Source organism: Hyla sarda, chromosome 5 (assembly GCF_029499605.1).
Source record: "Hyla sarda isolate aHylSar1 chromosome 5, aHylSar1.hap1, whole genome shotgun sequence".
Lineage (NCBI taxonomy): Eukaryota > Metazoa > Chordata > Amphibia > Anura > Hylidae > Hyla > Hyla sarda.
This window is the reverse complement of record NC_079193.1, coordinates 29,430,098-29,445,384: the sequence shown is the minus strand read 5'-3', so window position 1 is coordinate 29,445,384 and position 15,287 is coordinate 29,430,098. Positions and strand designations below refer to the sequence as shown.

The following is a 15,287-nucleotide window of genomic DNA, read 5'->3' as shown; positions in this document are numbered from 1 at the left end:
AATATGGGATATATATGAGATAGATAGATAAATAGACAGATTACATATGCAAGGAAAATCTCCATACAGATTCTATGTTTTGCCAACAGTAGCATATTACTTATGTGGTAGAGGGTGTGATGAGGGCAGATGGAATTACCCTAGGGGCAGCTAGCATTAACCCCTTGTGTCCGTGACACCAAGGCGTGGTTTATCCTCAATACCACCCGAAGGTATACCGCTGGATCCTGGGCTAGGCACGGGGGCAAATAATGACTCTGACATCAAGTTACGGAACAACGGCAGCTTTACTGAGTCACACAGGTGTAATAGTCTATACAGCTTGGCTAGGCCCAAGTAGGCGACCAGTGACTTCAGAGACCACAGGGCTTGCTGGGACTTATGGTGGACTGGGACAATTTGCTGCAGAGCCACGCTGACTGAAGACAGAATGACTTGGACTGACTTGCCTATGACAGACTATGACTGACTTAACCCCTTCTGTAGCTTACCAGGTTTTGACTTGACCTGTGGGGTACTGGACTTTAGGATCTGTGCCTGTGTGGTAGACTTTAGGCCTCTTTAGGACTCCAGACACCCACCTAGGACTTGACCTTACTGCAACTCAGCGAAGACTTAAAGAGAGTGAAGAGGCTCCACACAGGGCTTATATGGGGGAGACTCTGGTGGGGTCCCATAGGTAACCCTTAGGTCACATGGTCACTGGTACCTCACTGGGTTACAATCACATGACAACTGGTCTTAAAGGCATAACACGTTTTATATTCAATACTCTATATATAACAAGCATAGAAGCAGACATACAAAGGAACAGGTGAAGGGGGCCCAGGGGTCACTATATGGAGTCTGCCTGACAGGACAGCAAGGGTACAGGGGTGAAACTAGGTTACAAGGGTAAATTACTTCTATTAAAAAAATCTTAATCATTCCAGTACTTATTAGCTGCTGAATACTACAGAGGAAATTATTTTCTTTTTGGAACACAGAGCTCTCTGCTGACATCATGACCACAGTGCTCTCTGCTGACATCTCTGTCCATTTTAGGAACTGTCCAGAGTAGGAGAAAATCCCCATAGCAAACATATGCTGCTCTGGGCAGTACCTAAAATGGACAGAGATGTCAGCAGAGAGCACTGTGCTCGTGATGTCAGCAGAGAGCACTGTGTTCCTAAAAGAAAAGAATTTCCTATGTAGTATTCGGCAGTTTATAAGTACTGGAAGGATTAATATTTTTTAATAGAAATAATTTACAAATCTGTTTAACTTTCTGGCACCAGTTGATTTAAAAAAAGTAAAAGTTTTCCACCGGAGTACCCCTTTAATTCCCTACTGTTTGGGAACCCCTTCAGTGTAATATCTACATGGATGTTCCCTTCTGTTGCAAAATTACAACTCCCAGCATGCCCGGACAGCCTTCGGCTGTCCGGGCATGCTGGGAGTTGTAGTTTTGCAACAGCTGGAGGCACCCTGGTTGGGAAACACTGTACTAGAACAGAAGAGTAGATTCATCCAGAAAAAATACTAAAGCCTTGTTCCAGGGACGCAGCCAAAATACATTGCGCAAGCAGAAGAAAAATGAGAAGCAATACATTGCGGATGACATGTCATATAAATAAGCGCAGATAAGCGCTGGTAATGTCCCCCCGTGTTCTGTGGTGTGTTACATATTTTCGGCGCGGCGTCCAAGAGGAACGTGTATCAGCTGAGATCCTTCAGTGTCACAAGCAGCTGGTGTACAAGGAAAACCTGATAAACCTCACTGCTACACTGTGCGGGCCCAAGGTTTTCCAGAAACGAAAACTTTTTTATCTGTAGATTCTAAACATTTATATAATACAACATAATAAGTATATAAAACAGACCGTCACATACACAACACCAGGCCTCTATCACAGCCGCACTTCGTCTGATTACCATTGATACCCCCATCACTCCCGCAGGCCAGAACTAGATAATAAAAAATTATAAGTAGTTTTATTTGCCCTAGAATTTCCTTAAAGGGGTAGTCCAGTGGTGAAAAACGTATCCCCTATCCTAAGGATAGGGGATAAGTTTGGGATCGCGGGGGGTCCGACCGCTGGGGCCCCCTGTGATCTCTCTGTACGGGGCCCCGGCTCTCCGGCCAGATAGCGGGTGTCGACCCCCGCACGAAGCGGCGGCCGACACGCCCCCTCAAAACATCTCTATGGCAGAGCCGGAGATTGCCGAAGGCAGCGCTTCGGCTCTGCCATAGAGTTGTATTGAGGGGGCGTGTCGGCCGCTGCTTTGTGCGGAGGTCGACACGCCCCCTTCCCGCGGGCTGTCGGGGCTCCGTACAGGAGATCGCAGGGGGCCCAACCGGTGGGACCCCCCGCGATCTCAAACTTATCCCCTATCCTTAGGATAGGGGATAAGTTGTTCACCACTGGGTCACCACTGGACTACTCCTTTAAACCCCTTAAAGGGGTACTCCCGTGGAAACCTTTTTTTTTTTTTTAAATCAACTGGTGCCAGAAAGTTACACAGATTTGTAAATTACTTTTATTAAAAAAATCATAATCTTTCCAATACTTTTTAGGGTCTGTATAATACAGAGGAAATTCTTTTCTTTTTGGAACACAGTGCTCTCTGCTGACATCATGACCACAGTGCTCTCTACTGACCTCTGCGGTCCATTTTAGGAACTGTCCAGAGCAGCATATGTTTGCTATGGGGATTTTCTCCTACTCTGGACAGTTCTTAAAATGGAGAGAGGTGTCAGCAGAGAGCACTGTGCTTATGATATCAGCAGAGAGCTCTGTGGTCCAAAAAGAAAAGAATTTCCTCTGTAGTATTCAGAAGCTAATAAGTACTGGAAGGATTAAGATTTTTTAATAGAAGTAATTTACAAATCTGTTTAACTTTCCGGCACCAGTTGATTTAAAAGAAAATGTTTTCCAATGGGAATGGACTACCCCTTTAAGGAGTTTAAGGAACTTCTAGGGCAAAAAACAACCAGTTGATTTAAAAAAAAGAAGTTTTCCACGGGACTACCCCTTTAAGGACCAAGGAATTTTTCATTTTTCGCCTCCACGCTTTTTTACAGCCATAATTCTCTAAATTTTTCACCTACGGACCCATATGAGGCTTTTATGCTGTATCGATTGTACTTTGCATTGCCATCAAAAAACAAAACAAACACAATTTAGAAAGTTTTCAGGGATTTCGGTAAAAATAAAAATCTTATATTTGGGGTTCCGTTTTTACGAAGTGCACTTTATGGACACATTGGGGGGAAATTTATTAAAACCTGTGTAGAGGACATGTTGACCAGCTGCCCATAGCAACCAATCAGATTTCTTCTTTCATTTTTCAGAGGCCTTTTCAAAAATGAAAGCTGCAATCTGATTGGTTGCTAAGGGCAACAGGTCAGCTTTCCCTCTACACAGGTTTTGATAAATCTCCCCGATTATCTATATTCTTTAGGTCCACACGATTATACCGATATCCGATTGACATAGGTTTTGTTTTATTTTACTACATAAAAAAAAATGTATTACTTTTTATACCCAAATTACTATGCCAAAAATTGTCATTTTTTGAGACCTTAGAACACTTTGCGCTGTGATCTGTAGTTTTTATCGATGCCATTTTTGTTTTGATGGGACTTTTTGATCGCTTTTTGTTCACTTTTATGAAGTGACCACAAATCAGCAATTTGGGATTTTGATTATTTTTTTTATGTTTACACCATTTGCCGTGCGGTTTCATTAATGTTTTACTTTAATAGTTCCGACATTTTTCCGCGGCTCCTGAGCTCACTTCAATGCCCCGTAGTGGGTTCAAGTCGGGAGAAGCGCTCACTGCAGGAGATAGATCCTACAGCAAGGGTACGTTCACACGCGCTGATTTTTTAGCGAGTTTTCCGCTGCGTATTTGAAAGTGGGCGGGCTCTTCTCGGATGTCCGCAGCAGATTTTCCGTGGCGGAATGTACACTGCGGTAAATCCGCCACAAGCCCCATTGAAGTCAGTAGGGACTGTGGCGGATTTTCCGCAGCGTAAATTCCGCCACGGAAAATCTGCTGCAGACAGCCGAGAAGAGCCCGCCCACTTTCAAATACGCAGCAGAAAACCCGCTAAAAAATCAGCGCGTGTGACCCTACCCTAAGGCTATGTTCACACAGCGGACTTTCCGCTCGGATATTCCGCGAAATTTACCGCACATTGGGGGAGATTTATCAAAACCTGTGTAGGTGAAGAGTTGTGTAGATGAACAGTCGCCCATAGCAACCAATCAGGTCACTTCTTTCATTTTTCACAGGCTTCTTTAAAAACGAAAGTAGCAATCTGATTGGTTGCTATGGGCATAGCCTAAGTCTATGGAGACCATCTCCTGCGGCCAGTGCTTAGCCCCTCACTTCTACTGACTTGTTCTAGCGATCAATGGGGGGCTGAACACCTAGACCCCGACCGATCAAAACATTTCACATGTCTTTTGAAACAATAGTGATGCTTTACCTTATAGAAATCCAAACTGAATCCTGCTTGACAGTAACCTTGTCCTGCCGGGTCAGCGTTTTCTGTCAAAGACAAAAAAAAATAAAAAAAATTTCACATCAGCCTAAAATTGTGGATATATTTTAAAGTAGTGGGGTGCCCCACTGAAATTATGTCAACCAAAATTATGTGTTTGAAACACAGAGCTGTCTGCTGACATCATGAGCACAGTGCTCTCTGCTGACATCTCTGTCCATTTTAGGAACTGTCCAGGGTAAAAGGAAATCCCCATAGCAAACATATGCTGTTCTGGACAGTTCCTAAAATGGACAGAGATGTCAGCAGAGAGCACTGTGCTCGTGATGTCAGCAGAGATGTCTGTGTATCAAAAAGAAAAGAATTTCCGCTGTAGTATTCAGCAGCTAATAAGTACAGGAAGGATTAAGATTTTTTTAATAGAAGTCATTTACAAATCTGTTTAACTTTCTGGCACCAGTTGATTTAAAAAAAAAAAAAGTTTTTCACTGGAGTACCCCTTTAAGTTAATCTTGGTGGGATCAGATAGCTGGGTTCACACTAGGTTTTTGCCATACTGTTTTCAATCCGTTTTTCTAAAGAAAACCGTATGGCAAAAAAACGGATGGAACAGTATGGAAAAAAGTAAACCGTATGCGTTTTTAAACAGTATACTGTTTTTAAAAGTGCATACAGTTCCGTCAGTTTTTATAGAAAAAAAAACCATACGTTTTTGAAAATTTTGTCCATTTTTAATGGGAGGGGTCTTGGGTGGGGACTTTAGGATTCAAATGCGCATGTGCAAAATAAAAACGTATACGTTTTTCCCGTATGGAACCGTATACATGTGCGTTTCCCATTGACGTCCATGTTAAAAAAAAACGTATGCGGTTGCAGTACGGTTTTTAAACCGTATGGCCATCTTCCGTGAGACTGTACCTGATGAAACAACTTACGGTTGCGGCAGGGGGAGTACTCCGCGTAGGAGCTGAAGTTTTGAATGGCCACGTAGCAGGTCCCAACAGTCTCTCTTTCACTTAGATCCTTTACGCTCCTCCAGTGGTATAAAGGGGCGCAGGCCTAGAGAAACCATAAAAGAAGAGTCAGCGGACAATCGCAATGATCAAAGTGTTACTATGTATATCATTTTACATTAAAACACTTAAAGGGGTGCTCTGGAGGGAGAAAAAATTCAAATCAACTGGTGTCAGAAAGTTATACAAATTTGTAAGTTACTTCTGTTAAAAAATCTTAATCTTTCCAATACTTATCAGCTGCTGTAGGCTCCAGAGGAAGTTGCATAGTTCTTTCCATTCTGACCACAGTGCTCTCTGCTGACACCTCTGTCCATGTCAGGAACTGTCCAGAGCAGGAGAGGTTTTCTATGGGGATTTGCTTCTGCTTTGGACAGTTCCTGACACGGACAGAGGTGGCAGCAGAGAGCACTGTGGTCAGAATGGAAAGAACTACACAACTGTCCTTCTTACTTAGTTCCCATGTGATGTTGTGAGGACATCTCTGGCATGGATCCATGTTTTGGTCTTTTTCGTATTATGACTTATCTATGAATAATATACCTAGTACTGTTGTTAGTGTACACAGACTGTACACAGAGCTGGACTCAAAGGGTACAGAAAATTGGGCAAATATAAACTGGGAACAAATTTGCTATGCCTTATTCACATCTGGATTCAAAGAGGTACTCCGCTACTTAAAGGATAGGGGATAAGATGTCTGATCGCGGGGGTCCTGCCAATGGGAACCCCCGTGATCTCTCTTGCAGCACCCCCTGTCATCTGGTGCACAGCTTCGCTCCGTGCCTGATGACTGGCGATGCAGGGGGCGGAGGATCGTGAAATCACGGCCCTGCCTCTCGCAACCTCAAGCCACACCCCCTTAATGCAACTCTATGGGAGAGGGCTAGTCTATGGTTCCCAGCGGCGGGACCTCGGCAATCAGACATCTTATCCCCTATCCTTTGGATAGGAGATAAAATGACTAAGGTCAGAGTACCCCTATAAGGCTCAATTTGGAGCTTCCATCAAAGACTCCATTTAAGGCCAAAAAATGGACGTCAACAGGTCCTGATGAACCCCACTGACTTTAATAGGGTCAGTCGGTTTTCGGCCTGATGTCTGTTTATTTAGAAAAATCCGAGCAGACAAAAAAATTCTGCTTCAGAGTAAATAGATTCTGCACCAGAGCCGTCCGAATAGAGACCTAAGAGAACCTGCTGAGATAGAGAGATGCCCTAGGGTTGCACAATGCATTGTTTTTTCTTTTTAATTTTGATACTGGCATACAGATGTAACCAGTGCAGGCTACAGTACATATCCTCTACACAGTTTGCTGTAGAGTTGAGTATGTGACCTGCGATAAGTACTGTATATCATTGGTCACTTTACAGTTGTTTCTGTGATGCCCTATGAAAAGACCCCCGGCTCTATTTACAAAACATTAAGCCAGGGATGCTTTATGCATCCCTGTCTTACTGTCAGTAGATTCTCTGGGTCCTGAAAATCTGTGTAACACATTAAAGTAGCTTTTATGTTTGGCAAAGTAATATTTTGGTATCAAGAATCGTTATCGTTTGGATGAAGTCCAAAATGTTGTTATCATGACAACTTTGGTGTGCACCACAACAAAAAATGGGCCTATGTTATGTTGTCTTGTTTTTCCACACTGGACAGGCGGGTCTGATGTTTGTTCTTGATACACTCTAGGGTCTATTCTCCGTATAGGTGGGCACGGCAACTTTAGCAAACAGATCAGCACGGATGTGGTATATTGATGTTCTACCCTGAGGATATATAGACTAGGGTTCAACCGATTATTGGTTTGGCCGATATTATCGGCCGATATTCACGATTTTGGACATAATCGGTATCGGCAATTACCTTGCCGATATGCTGATAATGCCCCGCCCCCCCCACAAACGCCCACCCGCCCAGAGACCGCCGCTGCCACCGCTGCCCCATTGCCTCCCCCATCCCAGGAATTATAATGACCTGTTCCCGGGGTCCCTGCTACTTCTGGCTCCTGCGGCTTCCTGCGCTACTGCTGTGCGCTGCGCAATGACTAGTGACGTCCTCAACGCGACATCACCGTCAGTGCGCACAGTGACAGCTCAGGGGATGGGGGAGGCAATGGGGCAGCGGCGGTGGTTGGACTCAGGATCGGCAGGGGGAGAGAAGCGAGCGGCGGCGGTCTCTGGCCAGAGGATAGGCTGGGGGGGGGGGGGGCAGCAGCGGTGTTGGTTGGACTCAGGAGGACCCCAGGACATGCAGGGGGAGAGAAGCGGGTGGCGGCGGTGGTCTCTGGCCCCGCAAAAGCCGCTGCAGTTCATTGATCTAAAGCGCCCGCTTTAAATCGTTGATCTGCAGCAGCTTCTGCGGGGTGGGGGGTGTAAATAGCCGATAACTTAGTTATCGGATATCGGCCTAGAAGTTCACTGATTATCGGTATCGGCCCTAAAAAAAATCAATATCGGTCAATCCCTAATATAGACCATCAAAAAAAAAAACATTTTTTGCTGCCCATTTTTTTATAAAGCACTTGTGATCGTTCTTTATGCATAAATCAGGGATTGTGGAATGTCTATGATTGGGAATGTTATATAACAATATTTGTGAACTTTTATGTCAATAACCTTTGTTTTGGATAAAATCTATAATGTTGTTTATGGGGATCATCCTCATCGTTGTCTGTTTGGCGTCATACTTTTTTTTTTTTAAATACTTCTATGAGTAGAGACTCATCCTCGCTGACTGATGTAATGCACAAACCCTTAATTCAATATACACTGATTACAGACGACATCCAAATGGGGAACATACAGAATTATGTATAGAGTCTAGACAGACAGACAGACACAGTTAAAAAATATGATTAGAAATATTACTAATCAGACATTAATGTGTTATTATTATGTCAATTGTCAGTGACTTCCCCCAACCTGCGTCTCTACAGCTGCTGCAAAACTAGAACTCCCATCATGCCCTTAGTGGCAAAAGTTCTAAGTTCTGCTGGGAATTTTGCTGCAAATACACAGGCACTCCCGCAGCACTGGGATTTCTTCTTCCCCATTGAATTCAATGGCGAAAATTTTCAACCAATCAGTGCACTTGACAACCCGCAGGTTAAATTCCATGCAACAAAAATTCTGCAGCATCGGGATGAGAGTTGTAAAAATCTCATCCACATGTACTATGAAGGAAAAAAGTATTTACCATAATCTGACAAAGAAATGGAGGGTTTAATTGAACAATGAGACAGAATAAGAGCAACAAAATCCAGAAAGAATGCATTTAAAAATAAATTATGAATTTACTTTGTAAATAAGTATTAGATCCCCTATCAATCATCAAAATTTCTATCTCCCAGGTGTATTTTATACAGGTAATGAGCCGAGATTAGAAGCACTCTCTTAAAGGGAACACATCTAATCTAATGAATTATTCAGAGGTTAAAGGGGTTATCCAGCAAAAAAACTTTTTTTTATATATATATATATATATATATATATATATATCAACTGGCTCCAGAAAGTTAAACAGATTTGTAAATTACTTCTATTAAAAAATCTTAATCCTTCCAGTACTTATGAGCTGCTGAAGTGGAGTTTTTTTTTTTTTTTTAATGCTCTCTGATGACGCCTGTCTCTGGAACTGTCCAGAGAAGAAGCAAATCCCCATAGAAAACCTCTTCTACTCTGTGCAGTTCCCGAGACCAGCAGAGATGTCAGCAGAGAGCACTGTTGCCAGACAGAAAACAACAACTCAACTTCAGCAGCTGATAATTATTGGAAGGATTAAGATTTTTTAATAGAAGTAATTTACAAATCTGTTTAAGTTTCTGGAGCCAGTTGATATAAAAAAAATGTGTTTTTTTTTCCTGGAATACCCCTTTAATTTCCAAACTTTAGATTGGTTTGTACATGTGCTTTCTTGAGCAGGGGGACCTTGTGGACACTGCAGGATTTTAGTCCTTCATGGCATAGTGTGTTACCAGGTGTTTTCTTAGTGATTTTGGTCCCAGCTGCCTTGAGATCATTGACAAGATCCTTCCGTGTAGTTCTGGGCTGATTCCTCACTGTTCTCTTCATCATTTAAACTCCACCAGGTGAGATCTTACATGAAGCCCCCAACTGAGGGAGATGGACCGATATATATATATATTTTTTTTCATTTGTTAAAAATCGCACCAACTGTTGTAAACTTCTCGCCAAGCTGCTTGTGTAGGTCTACAATCTTGTCCCTGACATCCTTGGACAGCTCTTTGGTCTTGGCCATGGTGGAGAGTTTGGAATAAAATTCTGTGGACAGGTGACTTTGCTACAGGTAACAAGCTGAGATTAGGAGCACTCCCTTTAAGAGAGTACTCCTAATCTCAGCTTGTTACATGTTTAAAAGACACTTGGGAGCCAGAAATCTTCCTGATTGATAGGGGGATCAAATACTTATTTCACTGAGTAAAATGCAAATCAGTTCATAACTTATCTGAAATGTGTTTTCTGCGTGTTGTTGATGTTATTCTGTCTCTTACTTTAAATAAACCGATCAGTAGAATTATAGACTGATCCTTTCTTTGTTGGTTCAATGCTGAAGTGTGCCTCGCGCTGTTTCAAAACTACAACTCCCAGCATGCACCCCCCATCCCTGTATACACTTGTAAATGTATTCTATAGAGGGACACTTGCCCGACCCTTCTCTCTTCTGACATCCAGAGCCAACAGAGTGTCAAGAGGCCTTATAGATCAGTGTTTCTTAACCAGTGTGCCTACGGCTGTTGCAAAACTACAACTCCCAGCAAGCACCCCCCATGCCAGTGTACACATGTAAATGTAATCTGCAGAGGGACACTTGTCCAACCCTTCTCTCCTCTGACATCCAGAGTCAACAGAGAGTCAAGAGGCCTCATAGATCAGTGTTTCTTAACCAGTGTGCCTATGGCTGTTGCAAAACTACAACTCCCAGCATGCACCCCTATCCCAGTATACACTTGTAAATGTATTCTGCAGAGGGACACTTGTCTGACCCTTCTCTCCTCTGACATCCAGAGTGAACAGAGAGTCAAGAGGCTTCATAGATCAGTGTTTTTTTTAACCAGTGTGCCTCTGGCTGTTGCAGAACTACAACTCCCAGCATTCCCGGACAGCCAAAGGCTGTCCGGGCATTCTGGGAGTTGTAGTTTTGCAACAGCTGGAGGCAGACTGGTTAGGAAACCCTGATCTTATGTGTATGGGGGCTTTTAGACACCAGGGTGTTGTTGCTGCCTCTGCACCCCTGTTGGTCTCTCATTCTAATACAGTAAATAAACAAGAAAGAGCATTTTCTATATCAATGTTTTCAAAACTATCACTTAGGGAAGAATACATTATCCTTTATTTTATATATATATATATATATATATATATATATATATATATATATACAGGGATTTTTCTGAATTACAACATCTGTTTCCCATTGCCCAGAATATACAGAAAACACAGTACATAAAAGTTTCTATACTTTATAGCAGAGGTTCCCAATAAATCTCTTACTCACCACAACTTTTTCCTTATGAGACCGGACGGTGGCTCCGAACCATTGTTTTGACTTGAACTCGAGCGCCTGTTTGGTTCCATTGACTCTGGCGAACCTGTTGTCTGTACAGGAAAGAGAACATTAAGCGCCATTCACACGGGAGACGTCTCATGCTAATGTGCAGCGGGACCATCGGACATGACTTGTTAGCTGGTTAACTGAGCTATGGTCCTGCTATAGCACCACATAAAACACGAAAAAGATGTAAAAACAAGGAAAAAAATGAAATACAAGAACTTTTCCTACTAAATAAAATCACCGCTGGGACCCTGCAAAGCTTGGCTTGGCGCATATAACTTGTCTTGTAATCCATATACGTTTCTACCACTATAAATCATGTACAAAAATTCATTCCATTGGGGGTAAAGACTGCGGTGGCATCATATGTCCTTACTATAAAGTATCATTATTCAAAAACGCTACAAAAAAAGGCCAATATAAAGTATAACTCATCCTAGTACTAAAAATACAATTTTGGATGGAGGACAGTCTTGTTCCCACTCTGCACAGAATCATCTACAGCAGTGTTTCCCAACCAGGGTGCCTCCAGCTGTTGCAAAACTACAACTCCTAACATACACTTCCCATCACCACATACACTAGCATGTGTATTCTGCAGAGGGACACTTGCCCGACCCTTCTCCCCTCTGACAGCCAGAGTCAACAGAGAGTCAAAAGACCATTGTACACATAGAACAGTGTTTCCTAACCAGTGTGCCTCCAGATGTTGCATAACTACAACTCCCATAATGCACTTCCCATCCCCGCATACAATAGCACAAGTATTATGCAGGGGAACACTTGCCTGACCTTCTCTCCTCTGATATCCAGAGTCAACAGAGAGCTGAGAGGCCATTATACACATAGATAAGTGTTTTCCAACCATTGTGTCTCCAGCTGTTGCAAAACTGCAACTCCCAGAATGCACTTCCCCGCATACAATAGCGCAAGTGTTATGCAGGGGGACACTTGCTCGCCCCTTCTCTTCTCTGACATCCAGAGTCAACAGAGAGTCGAGGGGCCATCATACACATAGATCAGAGTTTTCCAATCAGTGTGCCTCCAGTCATTGCACAATTACAACTCTCAGCATGCACTTCTCATCCCCGCATACACTAGCACATGTTTTTTTTTTTTTGCAGGGGGACACTTACCAAACCCTTCTCTCCTCCTACATCCAGAGTCAACAGGGATTTGAGGGCCATCATACACATAGATCAGTGTTTTCCAACCAGAGTGCCTCCAGCTGTTGCATAATTACAACTCCCGTACTCCCCATCCCCTGCATACACTAGCAGGGGGACACTTTCCTGACCCTTCTTTCCTCTGACATCCAGTCAACAGCCAACAGTCGAGAGGCCACTGTACACATAGATCGATGTTTCCCAACCAGTGTGTCTCCAGCTGTTGCAAAACTACAACTCCCCACATACATATGCACATGTATTCTGTAGGAAGACAATTGCCTGACCCTTCTCTCCTCTGACATCCAGAGTCAACAGAGGGTCAAGAGGCGATCGTACACATAGATCAGTGTTTCCCAACTGGTCTGCCTCCAGCTGTTGCAAAACTACAACTCCCCACATACACTAGCACATCAATTCTGCAGGGGGACACTTGCCTGACCCTTCTCTCCTCTGACATCCAGAGTCAACAGAGACGGTCGAGAGGCTACATAGATCAGTGTTTCCCAACCAGTGTGCCTCCAGATGTTGCACAACTACAACTTCCAGCATATCCGGACAGCCAACAGCTGTCTGGGCATGCTGGGAGTTGTAGTTGTGCAACAGCTGGAGGCACACTGGTTGGGAAACACTGATCTACAGAAACACTCATACTCATTCTTCTTTCTTTGATAGCATATGGTACAGATTGTCCCATATTACGTGCCGTTCTGCAATCTAACCATCCTTAAACTACTGTTGGCTTAAGTGAGTTGCCCAAAATGGCCAAACCCTTTAACCCGTTAAGTTCTGGATGTGAGTTGTGGTTTCCGTTTCGGTGGTTCCCATGGTTTAATGCACTAATTATGGTAAAAACACTTCAAAGACCATCTTTGCCGCCATAGAAAAACCTTTGCACCTGTTTTTGCAGATATCATTTTTTTGCGACTAAGTAGGGATATCCTGAGACCTTGACCTCGCGGAACTCTATTAATAGAAGATTTCGGCTTAAAAAGATTAAAACCGAGTATCCTAGATCTACGTATGGGAACAATTTCCCCACATCTGTGAATTGGAAGTTTTTTTCCTTTGGTCCATGTAGATGTGCTCAGACTTGCTGTCCCCAATTCCATCATTTAAACCATATCCGACCCACTTTAACATGTGTTTCTGCTAAAGTTTTGCAGCCAAAGTGCCCCTTGTCATTTCTTTCAATACCTCTGAAGCTTTACACATCCCTGATCGGTCAAACTGGGGACATCTCGAAACGGAGGTTCAAAAATCGAGTTTTTTTTTCCATTTTCGGCAAGTATGTTCATTGTACAATGACATGTTATGCAAGTTTCTAATATAATTTGTGTATCATTATATTGTATACACACCCATCATGATAAACCACCCCCTGCCTTTATTTTTACTATTTGTTTGTTTTCTACCTTGATATTGCTCTGTATTTTCTGTTCAGTCTCAGTCAGATTCACAGACTGGGAAGGGGCGTTCCCCAGCAGGTGTGACATCATCTGAAGCCATACAGGGGAGAACTTCCTCCCTCACTCTGCTATACACAGCCCAGAGCAGTTCAGTGTGAGATGAGCTATGATTGGCTAAGGCTGCACACTCTCCCCTCAGTCCAAAGTCTGAACAAGAGATGGGGAAAATGTGCTCTGGACAAGTAGGGAGACACCTAGTGGCAGCTTTTTTAAACACAAATAAAACATAGAAAACTTTTTTTTTAATTTTTTTTTTTTTTAAACAAACTACATTAGAAAGATGTTTTATTTACCATAAGCAGTGCAATAGCAAAATTTAGTTTTAATGAGAATGCCCATTTCAAGGAGTATTCTGGGTTAGAGAAATGTATTCCCTATCCTAAGGATACAGGATTGGTCTAAACATGGGGTGTCCCAGCGGTCGAACCCCCTATGATCAGACACTCATCCCCTATCTCAGAGTACTCCCGGAATTTCTCTAACCCAGAGTACGGCGCTCCTTGTCTCTGCATGAAAAGAACCGTGTCGACCACCACACGAACCTGTCGCCATCACGCCCCCTTCATGCATCTCTATAGGAGAGCCAGAGTACTGTACTCGGGTATCTCTGGCTCTCCCATAGAGATGCATAAAGGGGGCATGACGACCACAGCTTGTGATCCATACGCCTCCATTCAAAAAAGAGAGCTGGGGCGCCATATGGAAGATCGCAGGGGTCGGATCCCCCTCCATCAGACACTTATCCCCTATAATTTGGAAATAGGATAAATTGTCCTACTCTGCAGTAACCCTTTAAGGTTTCCTGCTGCATCTCAGGTTTAATTCTTAAAATGTATTTCCATCTAAACCTGTTTTACTATATCTTAATATGTTATTTGCATGCACTGAGCCTGATGTAAGTGTAAAAGGTCAACTGTCCTTACCCCAAATCCTTATCTTCACTGTGAAAAGCCGCAAAGATGTCACATGTCTACTCTGCAGCCAATTGGGGGCTAAGGGCTGTCCTGCCTCCACCACAATCCTCAGGAATTAGGGAAGTTTTAGGTGTTTTCTTGAAGCCACAACATATTAGTGTGGTGGCCCAGTACGGGAGGTGTTACACCGTACCCTTGCTGCCCTGTCAGGCAGCCTGCCTGCAGTGTCACAGCTACAAACCTGCAAGTAAGCCACAGTCACAGTCTTGTCAGTCACAAGTCAGTCAAGTCAAAGTCATCTGTCTAGTCAACGTGGCCTGCACTAAATTGTCCACCTCTGCTGCAAGTCCCAGCAAGCCCTTAAAGGGGTAGTCCAGTGGTGAAAAACTTATCCCCTATCCTAAGGATAGGGGATAAGTTTGAGATCGCGGGGGGGTCCGACCGCTGGGGCCCCCTGCAATCTCTCTGTACAGGGGCCAGGCTCTCCGGCCAGATAGCGGGTGTCGACCCCCCCATGAAGCGGCGGCTGACACGCCCCCTCAATACATCTCTATGGCAGAGCCGGAGATTGCCGAAGGCAGCGCTTCGGCTCTGCCATAGAGTTGTATTGAGGGGGCGTGTCGGCCGCCGCTTCGTGCGGAGGTCAACACGCCTCCTTCCCG

The 15,287-nt window shown here is 43.7% G+C and overlaps 1 protein-coding gene across 2 annotated transcripts in view; it reads right to left on the bottom strand.

The window, feature by feature from the left end:
- ITGA8 (integrin subunit alpha 8) overlaps positions 1–15,287 on the bottom strand; it is a 234,461-nt gene that overhangs the window by 178,363 nt on the left and 40,811 nt on the right. For both annotated transcript variants that reach the window (XM_056519092.1, XM_056519093.1), the window contains exons 3-5: positions 11,020–11,120; positions 5,428–5,551; positions 4,478–4,539 (exon numbers count right to left, since the gene is read on the bottom strand). In XM_056519092.1, coding sequence (XP_056375067.1) covers positions 4,478–4,539; positions 5,428–5,551; positions 11,020–11,120 — 287 coding nt within the window. The remainder of the gene's footprint in view (positions 1–4,477; positions 4,540–5,427; positions 5,552–11,019; positions 11,121–15,287) is intronic.